Source organism: Erpetoichthys calabaricus, chromosome 14 (genome assembly GCF_900747795.2).
Source record: "Erpetoichthys calabaricus chromosome 14, fErpCal1.3, whole genome shotgun sequence".
Taxonomy (NCBI): domain Eukaryota; kingdom Metazoa; phylum Chordata; class Cladistia; order Polypteriformes; family Polypteridae; genus Erpetoichthys; species Erpetoichthys calabaricus.
The window spans coordinates 5,745,722-5,770,157 of NC_041407.2; the positions used below are offsets into that span (position 1 = coordinate 5,745,722).

A 24,436-nucleotide genomic window follows, 5' to 3' on the forward strand; every position below is an offset into this window, starting at 1 on the left:
AGCCGAGATCTAAAAATCACACGCCGGAACCTAAACAAGAGACGAAAATCTCAGTCGAAAAATTAAATAAGTAAATAAATAACAAGCCAAGGGTGGGGAAACCGGGTTCAAGAAATGAATTTCAAATGCGTTGCTTATTGAATCTTTGGATCACATCTTTATGGAGGACAGCATACAGTGGGACAGACCGTGTCATGATCTAGTGGGCCCAAGCGTTCCAGGCATTTCTTTGAATGTCCACTAGAGAGGGAAATCCACTGTCAAACCCTGGCTAGCGATAAGGCCAAACGGCCAGTCTTTATGAAATAAAAGATGTATTCCAAGCAAAATGAAGGTATGTGGAGCACAAAGTCAATCCAGATTAGATTAGATAAGATTTATTAATTCTATGTGGAAATTGAGATGCATACAGTACAGTAGAAACGTAAAAAAAAACCAAGGAGACAGACTCACAGGGCAAATAACACTGCAAATCAATCAATCAATCAATCAATCGATCAATCAATAAATACAAATAAACTTAGCGAGCACATCGGGTGAAAGCATTGAATTGCCTGATAGCAGTGGGCAGGAAAGACCCCCAGGGGTGCTTCTTAGCACACTGTGGTGGAGGAATGAGCCTGTGCGTTAGGGGTGGCATTCAGTTTTGCCACCATCCTCTTTTCCACCACATCCTCCAGTGTGTCCAGGGAGGGCCCGGTGATGGAACAGGCCTTCCTGATAAGTTGGCAACCTCCAGTTGCTTCCCCAGGAGACCACAAAGGCGAACACCACACTGGCTACTATGGACATTTCGGGCAGCACATCAAAAGATCGGGGTCTCCTTAGCAAGTCCAGTTTGCTGATACTTGTAGCTTTGCACCACCACCATGACCTCCCCCTGAATGCTCCTTTCTCTTGCTGATATTGAGTTGCAGGTGGGTTTTCCTGCACCACAAGACGAAGTCCTCCATAACTTTCCTGAGCTCCGACTCATCTCCATTAATAACGCAGCCTATGATGGATGAGTCAGCTGAACATTTGTGTAGATGGCAAGCGCTGGTGTTGTGCTGGAAGTCTGGGGTGTAGAGGAGTGAACAGGAAGGGGGACAGGTCAGACCCCTGAGGTGCCCCAGTGTTACACACCACCATGTTTGACACGCAGCCCCTCAGTCTCACGATATGCTGTCTATTGGTCAGGTGGTCCAGGAGATCGTGGGAGCATCAAGATTCAAAGCCTTGAGCTTCTTCCCCAGTTGGTGAGGCAGATTGGTGATAAAAGCACTGGAGAAATCAAAGACCATGAGCCTGACTGTGGTGCCGGTTTTGTCCAAGTGGGCATAGACTCAGTGGAGCGGGGAGATGAGGGCATCCTGCACACTGATAGGCACACTACAGAGGATCTAGATGTTCTGACACCAGGGATCAGAGCTGTTTAAGAACCACTCAGAGGTCTTCATGATGTATGAAGGAAGAGCAACTGGTCTGAAGTCCTTGGGATCACCGGTGGACTGGTTAATACTGGAAAGACCTAAAGTATTGGCCGTGATCGACATGCATCGCTCACTTCTCAAGTGTAAAGATATGAATGTCAGCACCATGCACTCCTCTACCATCTGAGTTTGTGTCTCATTCAAAACCTAAAACTCAGCGTTGTTATTGATCTCTCCAGCTACAAACTCCATTCAGTTCTTCGATTTTTGGAAAAAATCTCAGCTAAAATCAAAGAGCTGGTCAGAGACTTCAGAACGCGGACCGCTCTCCCATCTTCTTCAGAGGGCATGTTCTTGAGAGGGTCAGCAGCTTGAAACTTCTTGGAGCGACTGTCACAAGTGAACTGATGTGGGCACACAACACATTACGGCTCTTGTCAAGGCCTCTCAAAGGTCTTCATGATGTATGAAGGAAGAGCAACTGGTCTGAAGTCCTTGGGATTGCTGGAATGCCCCTTTCTGCCCACACTGAGAATCCTTCAAACACCTCCCAATACAGAGTCCAAAACGCAGGGTCCAAAAAAAAAAACACAGGAAAAGGCCATAAAAAGATCTGAGATATGCTATCTGGGGGGGCGGGGGGGGGGGATTTGAAACAAGTTGTGCACACAAGACAGACCCCCCTCAAACATCACTCCACAGAAAGAAATCTCCGTGAAGGAGGAGTGGGAAGAACGTTCACCTTGAAACTGCTATGCAGCTCCATGAAGGGGCAACACCAGCTACTTAGAGCCAAGGGGGGCACTTACTTTTTCCCACAGACGGAAATGGCATTTCTATTAATTTTTTGTTGAATATATAATTGCAAACTCAAATTTTCATTATTATTATTATTATTATTTTATTTCATCACCTTCATCTAAGGCTACCGTTGAAATGAAGATCAAATCTTGATAGGTCCCCAGTGGTTAAAAATGGGGGGCACTTACTTTTTCCCACAGACAGAAATGGCATTTCTATTCATTTTTTGTTGAATATATTATTGCAAACTGAAATTTTCATTGTTAGTATTATTTTTTTCAATTTCATCACCGTAATTTAAGGCTACCGTTGAAATGAAGATCGAATCTTGATAGGTCCCTAATGGTTAAAAATGGGGTGTACTTACTTTTTCACAGTATTTAGGGCTGGTGACTCACAGACTTAAATGCCACCCTGGCCACTGCCGCCCGTGTGTCTGGAGTTTGGCGTAACTCCAATGATATCCATCCATTCATCCATTATCCAACCCACTATATCCTAACTACAGGGTTACGGATGTCTGCTGGAGTCAATTCCAGCCAACACAGGGCACAAGGTAGGAAACAAATCCTGGGCAGGGCACCAGCCTACCGCAGGGCGCACACACACACCCACACACTAGGGACAATGTAGGATCGCCAATGCACCTAACCAGCATGTCTTTGGACTGTGGGAGGAAACCCACGCAGACATGGGGAGAACATGCAAACTCCACGCAGGGAGGACCTGGGAAGTGAACCCGGGTCTCCTAACTGCGAGGCAGCAGTGTTACCCACTGCGCCACTGTGCCGCCCCCAGCGATATCCATGTTAAGTTAATCAGCTCACTCTGACTGCCGGACCCCCCACCCCATTACCTTCCCCGCACGTTTTTGCCGATCATGTGCCATTGCCTGAACCACCTAAGTCTGTTTTCTGCTTTTCCAACTGCTCCTCCTGGGTCAGCGTCACTTTTCTTCGCCTCCACTTTCTACTTCCTAAAGAATCTTACACTGTAAATGGCGGATATTTACATATTTCGATCAAAGCTGGGCATGCCGCTCATCTGCGAGATCCGCTCCGTCAGCTTTCGAAAGCTCACTCGCCGAGGCAGCAGTCTCTCTCCGCGTGTGAGCGCAGAATGAAATTGTTCTCTGAGAGGAGAGAAATCAACCACATGTGACAGGGAAAGGTCAGCCAGGAATCCGTCTGCTGAGAAACAAGAGGAGCGTAAGTAACAGGAGTTAACCCTTCCGAGTTTAGACTCTTGCCCTGGCAAGTCGTTGTTAGAGGAAGGGAGGTGTGAATTGCCAGGGATGGAGCCTCTCGATGACATGTAATCGCAGTTTAACAAACAGCAGGTGGAAGATGAGCTGTACGATGAAGATGATACAGCAAACCCATCCAAACAGCTCAAATGGAGCGAGCGAAGAGCAACACCAACCGTGGACGGGATGCCAGCACGTCGCAAAGGCATAAGTCTTTGGTTAAGACATCAACTCCTCTTTGGAACGAGCGAGAAGAGTCGCAATATGTTTAGACGACCTACAGGGATGCAGGGAGAACCTGCACACTCAGGTTAAGAGGGTGTCACATTAGACGACTTGTAGCGGTTGTGGAATAAGCGCTCTGTTGGCACCGACCCGACACAGACTGACAACAGAGGCACAGGTGAAAATAACCAAAATATCTATTTTTGTATTCTTCAGCCGCCTTCCCCGTGTCCCACAGGCCATACACAGTCCCCAAAACACACAGAAAAGAAAACACCCAAAAATCGCACTCCTCCCAGGCAGCTCTGTCCTCCTCCTCCCGACTCTGGCACCTCAAGTCGGGGCTGCAGGCTCTTCTTATAGCCCACCTGGAAGGGCTTCAGGTGATAATCAACCTAATTCAAGCTGCAGTGGTGGCCACGGAGCCCAACAGGGCTGAACCCTGAAGTCCCAGGCCTGTGGCCCCAGTGTAACCCAGGAGGGCTACCACCACACGTTTCAGGGGATGTAGTGTGCATCCCATGGCTGTTCCCCCGGGCGCAGTGTCAAAGGGGCGTCCCAGCCATCCGGCACACGGTCCAGTGCCGCTAAGATTCACACCCTCGAGGAGACGGTGATTTATTGATTTTTATGGTGGAGATTCCAGGTACGCACCCAGCCTTGGCCCGACCCGTACACACTCACAAGCTTAGACACAAAAGCAACCGGTAATCAAACAGCAAATAAAGAATGTAATGAAAAAAAATGAAATCAATGAAAACAACGATCCCACCCCAGTCCCTTTACGGCGATGCACAATAAACACGAAAGCAAACCTCACTTATAAAGTGAGTTTATATTGTGAATTTCCCCTTGGGATTAATAAAGTATCTATCTATCTATCTATCTATCTATCTATCTATCTATCTATCTATCTATCTATCTATCTATCTATCTATCTATCTATCTATCTATCTATCTATCTATCTATCTATCTATCTATCTATCTATCTAAAGTCCCTGGAAAACGGCAACGGATGAAATGCAATGATGAAGGTAGAAAGTCCAGAGATCAGCACGTTGAATGGGAATGTAAAGATAGTCCTACCGGTATGTCCTGATGAAATGAAGACGGATGAATGGGATCAGGAGCGCTTCTTTCTTCACAGGAAGACAACAAATCCACGGACAGTCCTCATGTGCAGGAAGACACCAGACAGGCCATAGCGCAAGACAAGAGACGATCCGGGACAAAAACAAGAATCCAAAGGTATCCGAACGGAAGGAACTTCAGAGACGAAACACAAAATGGAATCACTGGCCCCCTTTTAAATGTCTCACTGACCTCCTTGTACCCAACAGCCCCTGCTCCCTCAGAAGATGACCAATAACAGCCACTGCAGGGACTGCTGGGAGATGAAGTTTCAATACCCAGTAGCACCGCTACAGACTTTTCCAGCGATTTTCAGTTAGTTGTCCCCTTTATTCACATAAGCGGTGCATTCCCGTGATGCTCGGTCGTCTAATGTGACAAACCCAACAACTGAGACCAACTGGTCTGCAACTGGCTACAACTGGAAACAAACAGGCTTGAAATTCTCATTAGTCGGTGGGCCGATGAATGCGCGTGTTTTGAACCTCACGAACAGAAGAGAAGCTCCTCTGCCTGGTGTCTCGTATTTTACATACTTTAACAGAATGGAAAAAAGGAAGAATTAAAGGGCGTAGATTACAGCTAAACCCGCGTTGGCTGTGTGGTAGTAACTGAAATAGCTCAATTAATCAGCTTTTTATTCAGTCACAGATGAGTACTTGGATTCATACATTGCAAGGCACAAGAGCGCAGATTCCCCTTTCCAGTCAGCTGATATTATTCTCTCCTCTCTCCCCCTTACTTAGCAATAAGCATAATATTGTTTATCTCAGCATTTCATCTTCTGTTGAGCGAATCGGCCAACCGTTTCTGTTTTGTGTACGTGTCAGATGAGGCCCTAAAGAAGGAAACGTCCTTCCTGTGTGTAACAGACGCGTTCCTACACAGGAAATTATCCGAGGTCAGCTTACTTCACCCTGTCTCATGACAGATGCCGGTATGAATTCGTCGAATGTTAGTTTATTATTTATGCGAGCGTGATCTTTCGGATTCATATAGAAATCCAAGAAAACTTCTTTGTCCGTGTTTTTCAGATAAATTTCATGTGAAGTGTGATACATTTGGACGTATGCATTTGTATCCATTATTGGCTGTAGAATTTCTAATATGTCTCATCGTTTAACTCTTCCGATTCTGTGTTGCATCGGTTCTCCGTGATCATAAATATAAACCTGACCGAATTGTGGTTTCTTTGAAATTAAACTTGTCGTAACTTTAATTGTTGCGGGGCCACAGATTTTCATAGCGTATGATCCTGAATCGTGTAAATCTACGTTTTGAGCATTGAATGATGCGAACGCAAACAGATTATTGTAAATGTGGATATTTGCCTTGTAGTGTTTATGGATTTCACTTTCACCAAACAACAAATCTTTTAATTCTCATGGATACGCATCTTCATTGGGAAGAAACACTACTGGCAACACGAATTAGACGATCTACAAGTCTCCAACTTAACGTTTAAAGCCAAACAATATCTACATACTTCTGTCATATCACCCATGTCCATATCTTCGATCTCTTTTCGCTGTTCTCTTATTTCACCGAATAATTATTTCTGTTTGTTAGCGCTAATGCGATCTTTACTATCAGTTTTTTGAGACTTTCGAATTTTGGTCCTCTCATAATCTCTGACCTGCTCTGCATGTGTACCGCGCCAATGTTTTTGGACTTCTTTACGACGTTCTATTTTGTCTTCTACTCTTTGTCATTTATTTCCACCCCTGCTTGGACCTGTTAGGGCTCGTTTATACCTCACGCTCAGAACGCGTACCGCCCGCATCATGGCTGCCACGCGTTCCCAGCGTTCATTTGACGCGTCCTCTGAGCAGGCCCTCAGAAATTAACGTGACACGGGTGCAAGTTGCGGTACCAGCAAAAAGTCGGGGGGGGGAGGGGGCGCAGTGTGCTAAAAGTTGGAATGTGACGTCAGAGTCTCTGGTTACTATCTACATGTGACAGAAAGTCGCTTTGCGGATCCTACGAGATTGGTGTGCGCTCTTCAGTGTTTGATGAATGGTTCGATGTGGTGAAGCAAAATGCCGACATACAGATGCATTCGTGGTGCTTTTATATTCAAGCGTTGCATATTCCCGATCGTAATGACACGATACAGTGCATCCGGAAAGTATTCCCAGCACATCACTTTTTCCACATTTTGTTATGTTACAGCCTTATTCCAAAATGGATTAAATTCATTTTTTTCCTCAGAATTCTACACACAACACCCCATAATGACAACGTGAAAAAAGTTTACTTGAGATTTTTGCAAATTTATTAAAAATAAAAAAATTGAGAAATCACATGTACATAAGTATTCACAGCCTTTGCCATGAAGCTCGAAATTGAGCTCAGGTGCCTCCTGTTTCCCCTGATCATCCTTGAGATGTTTCTGCAGCTTCACTGGAGTCCACCTGTGGTCAATTCAGTTGACTGGACATGATTTGGAAAGGCACACACCTGTCTATAGAAGGTCCCACAGTTGACAGTTTATGTCAGAGCACAAACCAAGCATGAAGTCAAAGGAATTGTCTGTAGACCTCCGAGACAGGATTGTCTCGAGGTACAAATCTGGGGAAGGTTACAGAAAAATTTCTGCTGCTTTGAAGGTCCCAATGAGCACAGTGGCCTCCATCATCCATAAGTGGAAGAAGTTCGAAACCACCAGGACTCTTCCTAGAGCTGGCCGGCCATCTAAACTGAGCGATCGGGTTAGAAAGGGCCTTAGTCAGGGAGGTGACCAAGAACCCAATGGTCACTCTGTCAGAGCTCCAGAGGTCCTCTGTGGAGAGAGGAGAACCTTCCAGAAGGACAACCAACTCTGCAGCAATCCACCAATCAGGCCTGTATGGTAGAGTGGTCAGACAGAAGCCACTCCTTAGTAAAAGGCACATGGCAGCCCGCCTGGAGTTTGCCAAAAGGCACCTGAAGGACTCTCAGACCATGAGAAAGAAAATTCTCTGGTCTGATGAGACAAAGATTGAACTCTTTGGTGTGAATGCCAGGCATCACGTTTGGAGGAAACCAGGCACCGCTCATCACCAGGCCAATACCATCCCTACAGTGAAGCATGGTGGTGGCAGCATCATGCTGTGGGGATGGGAGACTAGTCAGGATAAAGGGAAAGATGACTGCAGCAATGTACAGAGACATCCTGGATTAAAACGTGCTCCAGAGCGCTCTTGACCTCAGACTGGGGCGACGGTTCATCTTTCAGCAGGACAACGACCCTAAGCACACAGCCAAGATATCAAAGGAGTGGCTTCAGGACAACTCTGTGAATGTCCTTGAGTGGCCCAGCCAGAGCCCAGACTTGAATCCGATTGAACATCTCTGGAGAGATCTTAAAATGGCTGTGCAGCGACGCTTCCCATCCAACCTGATGGAGCTTGAGAGGTGCTGCAAAGAGGAATGGGCCAAACTGGCCAAGGATAGGTGTGCCAAGCTTGTGGCATCATATTCAACAAGACTTGAGGCTCGAATTGCTGCCAAAGGGGCATCGACAAAGTATTGAGCAAAGGCTGTGAATACTTATGGACATGGGATTTCTCAATTTTTTTATTTTTAATTAATTTGCAAAAATCTCAGGTAAACTTTTTTCACATTGTCATTATGGGGTGTTGTGTGTAGAATTCTGAGGAAAAAAATGAATTTAATCCATTTTGGAATAAGGCTGTAAACATAACAAAATGTGGAGAAAGTGATGCGCTGGGAATACTTTCCGGATGCACTGTACATTTTAAAATTCTCACATACCGTCTTCTGTGCCGTCTTTTTTTCTGGGGCTTCCTTCATTCCTGACAGCAGCGGCAAACAGCAATAGATCGCCACACTGCGCACATTAAATGTATTATATTCCAACTCTCTGCACATTTAGAATTCTTAGATTTATACTTGATATCACTTTCATGATGAAATGCATTACAATATGTATGTTACATTTTACAGATATATGGGTAATTTCATTTAAATAATGAATACTGTTAATAATTACACACAAGGGTGTGACACAGTGGCGGAGCGTTAGCGCTGCTGTCTTGCAGCGAGTCACGTCGCTGGTATTCCCTGCCTGGAGTTTACTTGTTTTCCTACTGGGTTTCCACCGTGTGCTCCGGTTTCCTTCTGAAAATATGCAGATTTGGTCCTGCTAAATTGACTCCAGTGTGTACGTGAGTGCTTGTAGTCACCTGGCGTTGAGCTGAGGCCTCGTCCAGGGATTGTTTCTGCCTCGTGCCCAATGCTTGCTGAAACGGACAAATCCCTAGACTGGTGGATTTAATCATTAAACATCCTTTTCAGAGATATTGCGGTAAGGTGTCATCGGAGTTTAATGGGTGTTCCAGGCAATTGACAACACAGCGGAACCGAACCTGTTCTCACCGTAATGATATCTCACACTGCCACCTGGTGGATTCCTCCAGATTTACGTAAAGTACGCGCGCCAGTATAAACAGTACAAGAGCATCCGCTGCAGCATGTGTCACGTTGCGTGAAGTATAAATCCGGCCTTAGGCTTTCAATTCCACTTGGTCCAGGCTGATTAGAATTTTCCTTATTATCTGAATTTGCACTTAGTTTATTATTGTTCTTTTTTTATTGCCGCTTTTTGGGCCTCTTTTCGACACGCTGCCCTTTCTTCTTCTCTTAGTCGTTGATGTTTCATCTAGAACGTATACAATTATTGTCCAGTAAAGGACTACATCAAAAAGAAATGAATAGATTGTATGTCTTGTATTAAAATGAGGAAAACGTAAAAATTTTGTAAGAGCTGAGAGCACAAGAACTGTGTCGGACAATAGCATTCACACGAATGAGAGGTGAGTGGACCGTGAGCCTGGTTAAATCTCCTGGCATAAAGTTTCATCTCACGGGACTTGAAATTATCTCTCTGAAAAAGTCTCGTCTCGTCCTAAGAAATTTTTTATATAACAGAGAGATGTGGACATATCAAGTTTTGATATTTTGATTTGATTTTGAAACTCTTATGAAGGGAGAAATGCACACAGTGACAAATGCTCTCAATAATGTTTAAACATTTAAGGTAAGGCGAACACATCTTGGTAATAATTTCTCCTCTACATATACAGAACGCATCAATGTAACTTTAATTATGAAATATAAGCCCCTTATGATTTGTGATTTTATCACTGGAACAGTAGTTTTATATATTTGGAATGACATTGTTTTCTTTTTTAATAAAAATGGTAAAAGGAAAGAGACACCATACATTAAACAGGAGAAAACACAAAACCATGTAAATAAATTCGTAACTCTGCTGTGGAATTTATAATGTCATGTTTTGTGAAAAAATGTCTAAAAGTTGCACCTGTCCATACGTCCTTATTAACTTATCTCGATTTGGACACCTCTATCCCTGGGGTCTGAGTATCCACAAGCTCTTCAAAAGCAGTGATGTAGTGAAGAATTAAGTTGGTTCAGGATTAAATTACAGCCACTACACATATCCCGGTCAGGGATGGATGAAGATGTCCAAATTCTATTTATTAATTTCTTCCAAACTTATACAAATGTGAAGGTATGGTCTAAATAAGTAATAAACATAAATTAGCTATCCCAGTTTCTTTCTCTTAAGTTTGTCAATGTTAAAATTAGTCATTAACAGGTACTTTATTTATCCAGTAGATGGCGCACTACACTCAAGATTACATCAATATCTGGAAATTACTAGAATGTTACACCATGAAGCATTTACAGTAATCCCTCACTTATCGCGGTAGATAGGTTCCAAGGCCGACCGTGATAACTGAATTTACGCGAAGTAGGGACACCATATTTATTTAATTATTTAACGTGTATTTGAACGTTTTTAAACCCTCCCTGTATTGTTTACAACCCACCCTTTACTCTATTAAAAACAGGGACAACTGCTAAGCAATATGAAATCGGTAGATAAGTTTACACTTACTGTATAGCGAAGTACACAAAGCTATATATGACGCGATGATGGTGATGAATATGCTGCGCAGTAAAAATGATGACGATGAAGGTGATGATGACTTTTACTGCACAGCCGAAGACTGTATTTTACATCTCTTCGGACGGAAAAGCCATTTCCTGGGGCACCTCCTCCTCGGTTTCCGAAGGTGTATCCGTAGTAGTAGTAGTAGTAGTAGTAGGAACTGTGATCGGCAGTTGCTGCCACTGCTTCTTTTTCAAGTCGAAGAGCAGCTTGTAGGCGGTCATGACGTCGACAAGGCATCAGTCAAAGCACCAATCACAGGCCCGATTACAAAGCGGGAAGCTGTGATTTGTCATCTCCCTCCCATGTAACAAATCACAGCCCTGTGTTACAACGCACTTAGTCACCGAACTTGTTTTGTTGTTCTTAGACTAGGAAATACTACTACTATATTTAAAAACCCGCAAAGTCGTGAATTCGCGAAAAGTGAACCACGAAGTAGCGAGGGATTACTGTACTCAACTTAAATGAGTAATTATTCTTAACATATATATACATATTATACATGAGAAAACCGTAATACTGTAATTGTATAACAAACAATATGTGTAAAACTAGCATCTGTTCAACTATACTTTAGCTTCCTCAAACGTCTATACAATGGAACCTCGGGTCACGAACGTCTCGGAACACGTACAAATCGGATTACGACCAAAAATGTTCGCCTAACTTTTGCATCTATTCACGACCACACACTCGGGTGATGAACAAGCCAGTTTCCCTTCCAGTTCATATGCACCTTTGATTTCCGCACGTGTTCAGTCTCTCCCTGTGCATTCCCTGTTCAGCGAGTGAGCGCGCGAGCGAGCGTATATGTATATTTACATACAGCTTGTACGGTCTGGAACAGATTAATTGTATTTACATACAATCCTATGGGGGAAATTACTTCAGGTCACGACCAAATCGGGTTGCGACTAGAGTTTTGGAACGAATTACGGTTGTGACCCGAGGTTCCACTGTATTTAGAAACTGTACTAAAATAAAGGGTGTTTCATAAAGTACGCAGTTTTTGAATTGCGTGGAATTTTTTTGTTTGAAGGTTGTCAGCACCGTTCCTATCATTTTCGTTATCTATTATCACTCTGATTAGAAGACCATTTGTCGTTTTTCCATTTATTAGCCATGGAGCGGTTCAGTATCGAGCAAAGCATTCTAATTGTGAAAACTCATTACTAAAACGGGGAGTACTACGCAGGGACTGTCCGTAAACTTCACGCGATCTTTGGATGTGACAATGCCCCTACCACAACAACAGTTTCGAGGTTGGTACAGAAATTCGAAGAATCTGGGTCAGTTGCAACCAGAAAATCGCCCGGTCGAAACCGTACTATACGAACGCAACAAAACATTGCGGTAGTGCAAGACAGTGTGAATGTGAGCCCCGTGAAGTCGCTTCGCCGTCGTTCACAATAGCTGGGTATGTCACCATCTTCGGGGTATCGAATACTGAAAAAAGATCTTCATTTGCACCCCACAAGCTTCAGTTGACACAAGAGCTGAAACCAGCAGATCATGCAAAATGACGAAGATTCACCGATTGGATTTTGGAACAAGATGACGACAATTTTTCAAAAAGAATAATTTTCAGTGACGAGGCACATTTCCATCTCTCGGGGTATGTCAACAAACAAAATTGCCACATTTGGGGTGACGAAAACCCTAGCGTGATCCAGGTGCACGAAATGCATCCCCTACGAGCCACGGTTTGGTGTGTTTTTGGGCAGGAGGCGTGATTGGCCCCTTCTTTTTTGAAGATGATGATGGAAATTCAGTTACTGTAAATGGCAACCATTATCGGGGCATGATCACTAACTTTTCGTGACCCGCTCTGGAAGAAATAGAGGATGACGGAATTGATGAAATATGGTTTCAGCGGGACGGGGCTACCTGCCATACCTCCCAGGGGACAATCAGCTTGCTTCGTGAAACATTCCCTGAGCGTCTGATCTCGCTTCACAGCAGCGACCAAGAATGGTCTCCGAGGTCATGTGATCTCAAAGTCAAGTCAGAGTCAAAGTGAACTTTATTGTCACCTCAGCCATATACAGATAGACGAAATTGCGAAGCTCAGGGTCCACAGTGTAACAACGTGACGTGTAAATAATAAATTAAAAATAGAATTAAAAATTGAAATGACTTGTGACTTGTTTTTATGGGCATATGTGAAGTCACAAGTTTACGTGAACAAACCTCAAACGATTGCCGAAGTGTAGAGGAAAATTCAACGGGTAATCGGCGAAATCGACAGGGACGTCTGCGAAAGAGTTATCGTTAATGTCAACGAGCGAGTGACTGCCTGCAGAGAAAGTGGAGGTGGACATATCGTCTACAGTAATCCCTCCTCCATCGCGGGGGTTGCGTTCCAGAGCCACCCGCGAAATAAGAAAATCCGCGAAGTAGAAACCATATGTTTATATGGTTATTTTTATATATTTTAAGCCCTTATAAACTCTCCCACACTATTGTAAACATTTCACGCACAGTTATACAGCATAAACCCTTTGTATTCTCTTAGATATTAGGTCAGATTCGTTGAAATTATGTATGTAAACACAGTTTACATACAGTAAAACCTAAATATTATTTTAAAGATATCGAGCGTCTCCGATATCAATGCGTTACAGCCATTACAACAGACAGGCCACCAGCAATAAATACGTACAATGCAAGAAAAATTGTATACAGTAAAATGTGTGTACAGCGACACTAAACTATGTACATGTAATAAGTACTGTACGTAAATAATTAATTATGGTTACTCACCAACAATGACACGACGACTTGTCCGATAACGATGAGTTTAATTTTACTGCACAACAAAGGAGAGCGTCACAGCTCTTCTAAAGGAGCCTCTTCAGGCGACTGTGTAGCACCGCCATCATTCTCCTTCCATCAGTCTTCAATCCAAATCCCTAAAGCAGATTCCATCCAGACTACTGCCTTATCACGTCCACTTGCAACTCGTTTTGCGCCCTGGTTAAAGGACACTGCGGCCGTAGATCTTATATGCTTTTCCTCCTTTTTAAATAAAAAGAATCGTGGACTCATTGATGCTGTAATTGTGTCCTGCAGCGGTGTAGCTGTTTCCTTCCTTCAATCCTGAAGCATTAGCAGTAACGTGCATAAATGCTGAATGAGTGAGATTAGACTTCCTGGTTAATGCAGCACTCCGTTGCTGAGCCAATCAGCAGCACACAGGAACTTAACCGCGTGCTCTGATTGGGTAGCTTCTCAGCCATCCGCCAATAGCGTCCCTTGTTTGAATTCAAATGCGTCCCTTGTTTGAATTCAAATGGGCAAATCAACTGAGGAAGCACACGTAGTGTAGACTGCAGACATCCGCGAAGCAGTGAAAAATCCGCGATATATATTCACATATGTTTACATTTAAAATCCGCGATGGAGTGAAGCCGCGAAAGACGAAGCGCGATATAGCGAGGGATCACTGTATATCATTTTTCATTATTAAATCGAAGTATATGCTGAATGAAATTAAATAAAAATTGTGCATTTTGCTTCGATTTTGGCTGATTTATTGCATTTTTAAAAACTGCATACTTTATGAAACACCCTCTATATATATCCAAATTACAAATTTAAACACATAAACAATATACTTTAAGGACAAACAATTAAATTCCACTAAATAATTATGCAAACTTTCACATTTAACAAATGAAGCTCCTACTCTACTGCTCAGACGCCACCAAACTAATCTAGAAGGTTCAAAGTGAAGCCCTGTGATTGGCCAAGTTCCAACTCAGCGCAGGCCAATCACAATAGCTAATAAATCAAGGTGGACGACAACTAATTAAAGGGATACAACGCATAAATAATATATTGCCTTTTCAACAAGTGGACACATCATGACAAGATACAAAACCTAAAGCTGCAAGCATTTTAATGTGCAGGGGAACCTTTTCATCATTTTTGTAAAGTATACTCTAAATGAATTTCCACAGCAACTATTCAAGGTAGAAATAAACTGCCCACCGGCTGACCCGCTGAGAAGACAGTTTTGCAGGTGATCTGGCAAAAATACGAGCTGGCAGGAAAAGCAAGATGACACTTTGAATGGGCGTGCATTTGTTGTTTTGCGGATTTTTCCTGCACGTTGTGATAGACGGCTGGGGACCTTGCGCCCATCAGGAGGCCTGGAGAAGCAGGGGACCATGAGAGGGGCAATTCCTTCCCCAGGATGCAAGAGGGCAGCCACGGAACTGGAAGGCTCAACCCTGTGAGGATCCGTGGCCACCGCCAGGGGGCACCCAAAGGACTAAGAAGCCTTGGACCGCACATCAGGACGTGCTGCAGGGAGATCATTGGGGAGCACATCCGAGTGCATTATAAAAGGGGCCGCCTTACTCCATTCAGGGTGCCAGAGTCGGGAGGAGGAGGAGGACAAAGCTGCCTAGGAGGAGTGAAGGAGGAAGAAGAGTGAATTTTTGTGGTGTTTTTCTTTTGTGTGTGTTTTGGGGACTGCATAGGGCCTGTGGGACACGGGGAAGACGTGTACCACGGCTGAAGAAAAATAAATATTTGTTTTATTTTTACACGTGCCTCCGGTGTCAGTCTGCGTCGGGTTGGCCACCAACCAAGCGCTTCTGCCACAACGTATTTGTTTTCTCTGCGTGCTTGATGTCATGATTAGGTATGGTGTGATTTCTAACTGCTTGAATGCTATTTTTCTGGTCCCTCATTTCGCCGCCATTTTGAAAGCCGTCATTGGTCCTGCTTCCTGCATTGGTAGGGGTGTGGCTCCTAGGGTTGTGACCAGCGGGTAATTGGTGTGACAGGATTAAAGGTCAGCCGGATGTTCCTTTCATATTCGTCCTAAAAATAAAAGAAATCTTTTGTTCTTATGCTTCTCGTGATTTTGGTTTGGTTTGACCTTTTTGCCTGTTTTTTTTTTTTTTCAACTCTGATTCCTGTCTTTTGCTAGGATTTGGTAATTAGCTTTAAAGTTTTATTTGTTTTGGTTTCATTTTTATGCGCGTCTCCCAGTTTAGCTCAGTAGAAAAAAATCAAATGTCTGATTCTTGGCCAGACACTTGAGTCCCACATGCTGTAGTTATGCCAGGGAAAATTGTGAGTCGAGATTCCGGGAAATGTCAAATCTAGTGTTGTTTTATACCTACCCTTCATTTTACAACTCCTTGTGCTTTTAGCCTCTGTCTTTTATCTTATGTACAAGGGTTAAGTTGGTAATTATCTGCACTTTTTAAATTAATTTTATTTGGGTTGTCCGTACAGATTTTGCCGTGTACGTGTTGTGGAACATGACCCGGACACAGCCAGGCAGACACGTTGAAATCACCCCACACATGTTTATTCACAAACTGCATATTTACAAAAGTGCTCCTCGGTCCCCAAGTCCCCAAAGTCCTGGCCAACAACACACAATGCCTTCCCTCTCTCTTCAGGCCACCTCCTTGCCTCCTCCCAGACCTCGTCCTGCTTCCACCCGACTCCAGTCCTGAATGAAGGCAGGAGGCCCCTTTTATAATCACCCAGATGTGCTCCAGGAGCTTCCCGGCAATCTTCCACCGGCACTCCCCAGTGTGGCGGAAGTGCCGGCTGCGTACCCAGAAGCACTCCGGGTGTCCCCGATCCTCTTCCCCCCAGCACTTCCGGGTGTGGCGGAAATGCTGAGGTCCAGGGCTCCCAAGGTATTTGGGCACCCCCTGGTGGTGAGCTACAGGGTTGAGCTTCAAAGCTCTGTACCCGTGGTCCCCATAGCCACCAGGGCGGTCACCCCCCACGTGGTCTGGGGAAGGCGTAAGCCCTCTTCTGGTCCTCCAGGGCATCCCGGCTGGGTGGCCCCCCCCAGCCACCTGCGACAGTGTATAAACATGGTGTGCCTATGATCACAGTGGTAAATGTTTGACCTTGTTCAGTGAGTTTCTCTTGTTGTTCTCTATAAGTCAACATGGACCATTTGCACCACAAGCCGTGAGCAGTGTTCTGCTGTCTATGGGTTGAAGGTACACCGGTGGCCCAAATCTTTGTGTCACAATTTGGAGGCTGTGTTTCATCATGGTGGAGTGTTTACAAATGAATTGGGAAGTTCAAAAATGGTCAGATAAGTGTTAATCGTGAAGAATTAACGGGAAGCCAGTCCACATCCACGGCTGGCAACAACATTTGAAGAAGTCCATGCCACGGTTCTGACAAAACACCAAGGATGTTGGCCCCTGGAACATCCTCATCCCATAAAAAAAAACGATCACTGCTCTTCTTTGCTGCAGGCGCAGAGAGAAGCTGCTATGTTTACTCCAAAGACACAACAAGAGAAATGGACTGATCAAGGGTGAAACTTGACCACTGTGACCACAGACATGGCATGTGTCCAGATCTGTGTGGGGAAAGCTTTACAGCCAATGCAAAGAAAATTAGCACAACAGTTAATGTTAACTTACCCTCGTATTTCAAGTCTTGCTACTTTGACTACATCCTCACCTCCTTCTTTATGACCACTTTACCCTGAGCAGCTAAGCAATCTTATTCCTTTTACTCACGTCTCAAAGCCTCTAGAATTAAATTAAACTATCCTTTGATAAGGGCAGCAAGCACACTAACTCACTTATACCTGCACATCGGGAACTAGTGTGTTTTAGGCAGGCACTCACATCTGATTTTCAAAACATGGTGTATGGGATCCAAGTCCAAGTAAATGTAGAGGGATTTATATGGGATCATGGATTGCTAGGAACTAGTGTGTGGTAGGCAGGCACTCACATCTGATTTTCAAAACATGGTCTTATGGGATCCACGTAATGGCACTTTCAAGTAAATGTAAAGGGACTTATATGGGATCCATAATGCTAGGAATTGGAGGCAAGTAAGGGCACTATCAAATAAGTGCAAAGGGACTTCCATGGGTTCATGAATGGCTAGTAACTAGTGTGTTTTAGGCAGGCACTCATATCTGATTGTCAAAGCAAGGTGTATGGGATCCAAGCTCAAGTAAATGTAGAGGGATTTATATGGGATCATGGATTGCTAGGAACTAGTGTGTGGTAGGCAGGCACTCACATCTGATTTTCAAAACATGGTCTTATGGGATCCACGTAATGGCACTTTCAAGTAAATGTAAAGGGACTTATATGGGATCCATAATGCTAGGAATTGGAGGCAAGTAAGGGCACTATCAAATAAGTGCAAAGGGACTTCCATGGGTTCATGAATGACTAGTAACTAGTGTGTTTTAGGCAGGCACTCATATCTGATTGTCAAAGCAAGGTGTATGGGATCCAAGCTCAAGTAAATGTAGAGGGATTTATATGGGATCATGGATTGCTAGGAACTAGTGTGTGGTAGGCAGGCACTCACATCTGACTTTCAAAACAGGGTTTTATGGGCTCCACATAATGGCACTTTCAAGTATAAAGGAACTTACGTGGATCTGCTATTGCTAGGGACTAGGATATTGTAGGCAGGCACTTACACCTCACTTTTAAACAAGTAAGGGCACTATCACAATAAGTGTAAAGCGACGTCTATGGGATCATGATATGCTAGTAACTAGTGTGTGGTAGGCAGACGCTCACATCTGATTTTGAAAACAGGGTCGTATGGGATAAACATAATGACACTTTCAAGTATAAAGGGAATTATGTGGGATCATGGATTACTAGGGACTAGGATATTGTAGGCAGGCACTCACACCTCACTTTCAAAACAAGTAAGGGCACTATCACAATAATTGTAAAGGGACTAAAGTGGGATCACAAATTACTAGTAACAAGTGTGTTTTAGGCAGGCACTCAGATCTGATTTTCAAAACAGGGTCTTATGGGATCCAAGTACAGTGAACCCTTGACTTACGAACTCAATTCATTCGCGAGGACTGGTTGTAACTCAAGTTGGTTGTAAATCAAGACTATTTTTCCCGTAAGAAATAATGGAAATACCCATAATGCGTTCTGAACCTAGAACAGCAACACTTACTTAACCTTTTCATAATAAAAAAGGGTTGTATAATGTGCATAATTTACCAAAACACCAATAATTTTTGTAATGTTATAACCAAAAAGTTATAAAAAGTGCCTAGCCTACCAGAAACAACAATTTCATACTGTACTCACCACTTAATTTGACATCTTTGGGCTGCAGGAAGGGAGGAGGAGGAGAATGAAATGGAAGGTGGTTATTGTTTGGAAGGAGCCTCCTTATACAAATCTTTTCTTTGTAAAATTGTCGAGATGGTGTACATGCTGTACATATTAGCGAGATCGGTCACATGAACACCACTCTCATATTTCCACACAATTTCCTTCTTCGTTTCGATTGTGATCGCTTTCTTTACCTTCGTTACCTTCTCTTCCTTAGCAATTATCGAAAAAACTTATATAAATCACTGCACTGACCAAAATTACGTCCACAAACACATGTATCTGGGCTCCGACTGATGCTTACAAACGCTCTCGGCTGTTTGTTTACAATCGCGCAAGCGGATACATGTGACCGCATTCAGGTCGTAACGCAAGATGTTGGTCGTAAATCAAAACAAAAATTTTGGTCGTAAATCAAGTTGTTCGCATGTCAGGCCGGTCGTATATCAAGGGTCGACTGTAATGGCATTTTCAAATAAGTGTAAAGGGACTTCCATGGGTTCATGAATGGCTAGTAACTAGTGTGTTTTAGGCAGGTACTCATATCTGCTTGTCAAAACAAGGTGTATGGGATCCAGGTTCAAGTAAATGTCAAGGTATTTCTATGGGATCATGGATTGCTAGGAACTAGGATATTGTAGGTAGGCACTCACACCTGACTTTCCAAAGAAGTAAGGGCACTATCACAATATATGTAAAGGGACTTCTATAGGATTATGAATTGCTAGTAACTAGTGTGTGGTAGGCAGGCACTCACATCTGATTTTGAAAACAGGGTCTTATGGGCTCCACAGAATGGCATTTTCAAATAAAGGTAAAGGGACTTATATGGGATCCGTATTGCTAGGAATGGGAGGCAAGTAAGGGCACTGTCAAATAAGTGTAAAGGGACTTCCGGGGGTTCATGAGTGGCTAGTAACTGGTGTGTGGTAGGCAGGCATTCACATCTGACTTTCAAAACAAGGTGTATGGGATCCAAGTTCAAGTAAATGTAGAGGGATTTATATGGGATCATGGATTGCTAGGAACTAGTGTGTGGTAGGCAGGCACTCACATCTGACTTTCAAAATAGGGTTTTATGGGCTTCACATAATGGCATTTTCAAATAAATGTAAAGGGACTTATATGGGATCTGTATTGCTAGGAATGGGAGGCAAGTAAGGGCACTGTCAAATAAGTGTAAAGGGACTCACGTGGGGTCATGAATGGCTAGTAACAAGTGTGTTTTAGGCAGGCACTCACATCTGACTTTCAAAACAAGGTGTATGGGATCCAAGCTCAAGTAAATGTAGAGGGATTTATATGGGATCATGGATTGCTAGGAACTAGGATACTATAGGCAGGCACTCACATCTGACTTTCAAAACAAGGTCTTATGGGCTCCACGTAATGGCCCTTTCAAGTAAGTATAAAGGGACTTATGTGGGATCTGTATTGGTAGGAACTAGGGTATTGCAGGCAGGCACTCACACCTAACTTTTGTGGCGTCCAGTGAGTGAGGTAAATCCTTGCGGGCTCCCAGTTCAGCCACTATCAGGTTAGGGTCAGAGACTGAGACAGTTCCACATGTGTTAAATTCTTATTAAGCCCCCAACTCATTTCTCTTTACTGTGCATCTCAGTGGACAATTAGCCTTTTCGATCATGATATTATAAATAATTTCACACCAACGTCTTTTTCAGCAGTCTGTCCACATGGTAGAAAGTCAGGGCGGCTCAGTTGAAACTGCCGGTCAGCCCATTGTGTTTTACAAAGACGCACTAGGTGAAGCAAATATTACCAATATGTTCATCCAGTTATGTAAAAGTGTGTAGCTTTTTATACCACCCCCCCTAACGAATTATGTCAAAAATATACATTTTTGGAGATTTTCGTCTAGGCTGAGGTTTTCAAGACTGGAACAGAATGGAATTTGAAACGTTTTAGCCAAAAACGTTTCCATGGTAAAGGTGTTTTTTGCAGAAACGTTTCAGATTTCGTTCCGTTCTCCGACGTCGCCTTCATCGACAAAAGCATGCAAGGTAAGTCTGTCCGAAAGATAGAAAGGCGGCCAAGGATGGCTTTGGTTTTCAAAGTATGGAGAGCATCTAATCCTGCTGGGCCACCGTGGGTGTTCAATGACTGAACCTGAATGCACCACGTCCCTAAACTCCCTCCTTGTTTTGCTTTTAGGCTATTCAGTAATCTCTCGCAAAGGTCCTCTATGAACGTGAGGAGTACTTGGGGGCGTTTAATCCGATCCAGGACACCAGCAGGATGTCTCAGGTCTTTGTTCTTACCCTTCTAGCTTTCTCAGTCAACATTCAGGTAAGCAAATGTGGTGAGTCGGGGTGTTGGAATGGGAGCCATTTCTGCTATCGAGACGTTCATTTGTCTATTCCAGTTTATGGCGGTGGTGAGCAGATCTTGTCCTGGTACAGTTGGGTCACATGGCAGAAACCGATGGCGCTGCCTCAAAAGGAGAGGGGAGGAAAGACCCTGTGCCCAATTCGCAACCCACAATCGGCTGTCCCTCTTCACACACACATCAAAATTGACAATACACACACATCTGAACATTTTAATAAAACAACATGCAAGACCCTGACATTCACTCACATTGAGATCTCAAGTGAGCGGAAGAGAGCAGCGGCGTTACTCACAACTGGAGGCAACGGGACGTCACGTTTGCAATTCTCCCTCTATATGGAATTTTGTAAAAAGCTTGGTGCAAGCAACATGAGCCTTCCATGAGAACTTGAACAGCAAAGTTCTTAACGGCGGACCACCGTCAGATGAGCACCGCAGTAGAGCAGAAGTCCTCCAAGGTGACATACTGGCTGCCTTCCTATTCGATTACGTAAAAGCGCCATTCAGCAGAGCTTCATTATTCAACTTCAGGATGGCATGGGAACACCAGAACAACGGCGAAATGACTTGGATCAGGCCAATGGTTGAACATTTATGGGAGTCAACCAGGAAAGAACGCAACAGCAGCGACGTGAGGGAACCCAGGAAGTCGCGACTCTGGCTGACCTACAAAATCAATGTGAGCAAAGATGGAGCAAAGGCGAATAAATCCGGATTGTGGCCAACATCTCCAGTTCTATGGTGTCCATGAAAGCACCTCTAAGGTTCCTTTAAGATTAGATGACATAAAACTTTATTAATCTCATGGAGAAATTCAAGTGCGCACAGCAGAGGAAACATAAAAAACAAGAATACAAACTCACAGGACAGATAATACAGCCAATCAATCAATAATCATATTAATGAGCACATTGAATTGCCTGATAGCAGTGGGCAGGAAAGACCCCCAGAGGTGCTTCTTAGCACACCATGGTGGAGGAATAGTGTTAGAAGAGAGAAAGCACCTCCTGGAGGACATTTGTCATGATGGCATCCAATTTTGCCACCGTCCTCTTTTCTGTCACAGTGTGTCCAGGGATGGCCCGTGACAGAGTAGGCCTTCCTGCTTCTTTTCAGCTCCATTTTCTACCCCAGGGTGCAGCAGCGTAGAGCACCACACTGGTGACTATGGACTGGTAGAACATTTCCAGCACACATCCAAAGATTGAGGTCTCCTTAGCAAATCCAGTCTGCTCAGGCCCATCTTGTGTTGTCAGACCAGTCCAGTTTGCCAGTACTTGTAACCCTGCACCAGTTCCATGTCCTCCCCCTGAATAGTGACTGGTCTCAGAGGCGTCCTGGAGGTCCACCAGCAGCTCTTTTCTCTTGCTGATGTCGAGTTGCAGGTTGGTGTTGTCCCCGCACCACAAGATGAAGTCCTCCACGACCTTCCCGAGCACCGACTCATCTCCATTATTAACGCAGCCCATGATGGACGAGTCAGCTGAAAATGGCAAGTTCTGGTAGTCTGTGTTGTAGAGGACGGGAGTGTTACACACCACCATGTCTGACGCAGAGCCCCTCAGCCTCACAAACTGGTGTCTGTTGGTCAGGTGGTCCATGATCCAGGCGTCAAGATTCAAAGCCTTGAGCTTCTTCCCCAGTCGGTGAGGCAGATCAGTCTTTAAAGCACTGGAGAAATCAAAGACCGTGAGCCTGACTGTGGTGCCAGTTTTGTCCAAAATGAGCATAGACTCAGTGGATCGTCAAGATAAGAGCATCCTGCACTCTGATAGGCACACTACAGAGGATCCAGATGTTCTTACACCGGGGGTCAAAGTTGTTTTAGGACCACTCAAAGGTCTTCATGATATATGAAGTCCTTGAGATCACCGGTGGACTGGTTAATACTGGAAAGTCCTAAAGTATTGGCCGTGATCGACATGCATCGCTCACGTCTCAAGTGTAAAGATATGAATGTCAGCACCATGCACTCCTCGACCGTCCAGGTTTGTGTCTCATTCAAAACCTGAAACTCTAACGTCAGCGTTGTTATCAATCTCTCCGGCTACAAAACTCCATTCAGTTCGATTTTTGGAAACAATCTCGGCTGAAAATCAAGGAGCTGGTCAGAGACTTCAGAACATGGACTGCGCTCCCATCTACATTGTGGGCATGTAGCTTTAAACCGTCACTGGTGAACTGACATGGTCACAACACGTTACGGCTCATGTCCAGAAGGCTCAGCAAGCACCTTTACGTCCTCTAATGTCTGAATGCGGCTCAGATCTCGCCATCCAGCTCTTCTACAGGGGCCCAGCAGAGCCCATCCTCGCTGTCTGCGTTAACATCCTGGCACGGCCATCTGCTCGTGAGATGGTGCTGAAGGACATTACCGGCCCCCCCAGCTGTCCTCTGTTCCGGACACACACAACACTCGCTGCCTTAGAAAGACAAACAGGATAATTAAAGACCCCGGCCATCCTGCACGAACGCGTCTCTCACTTCTCCCTCCGGGGCCATTGGCACTCACAGCAGTGGATTCAGGGACAGTTTCTGTCAGCAGGTCAGAAGGTGACTGAGCAGCCATAATAACAAGAACATAATGACAGCCACAGTAACAGCTCTGTACTTCTTCTTCCATGTGTATATTTTTATAATTGTATATCTGTTTGTGTCTCATTCTATGTACAGTACTCAGAAAGCATTCAGACTCCTTCACGTTCTGCACACTTTATTGTCTTGTAGATTTCATTTTAAATTGATACATTTGCCATTTTTGCCCATCAGTCTACTTTCAACAACCCATAATGACAAAGTGAGCACATGCGTTCAGAAAGGGTTGCAGATTTATTAAAAATGTAAGTATAAGTATTCAGATTCTTAATTCAGCACTTTGTAGAAGCCCCTTGAGCAGCAATTCCATCTTTGAGTTGTCTTGGCTAAGTTTCTACAAGCTTTGCACTCCTAGATTTGGGCAGTTTATCTCATTCTTCCTGGCAGACTCTCTCAAGCTCTGTCACATTGGATGAGACGCGTCTGTAAACTGCCATCTTCAGGTCTCTCCACACATGCTCTATGTGGCTTTGGCTGGGCTGCTCAAGGACACTCAGAGACTTTTCCAGAAGCCACACCAGTGCTCTCTTGGCCATATGCTTTTGGATTTGTAGTAATAATATGCATTACTGTAAATGT

General features: G+C 44.1%; 1 protein-coding gene across 1 annotated transcript in view; it reads left to right on the top strand.

Moving 5' to 3' along the window:
• gcgra (glucagon receptor a) overlaps window positions 1-24,436 on the top strand; it is a 189,236-nt gene that overhangs the window by 129,094 nt on the left and 35,706 nt on the right. Inside the window, 1 exon segment of the mRNA XM_028819982.2 lies at window positions 21,086-21,220. Coding sequence (XP_028675815.2) covers window positions 21,170-21,220 — 51 coding nt within the window. The 5' untranslated portion in view covers window positions 21,086-21,169.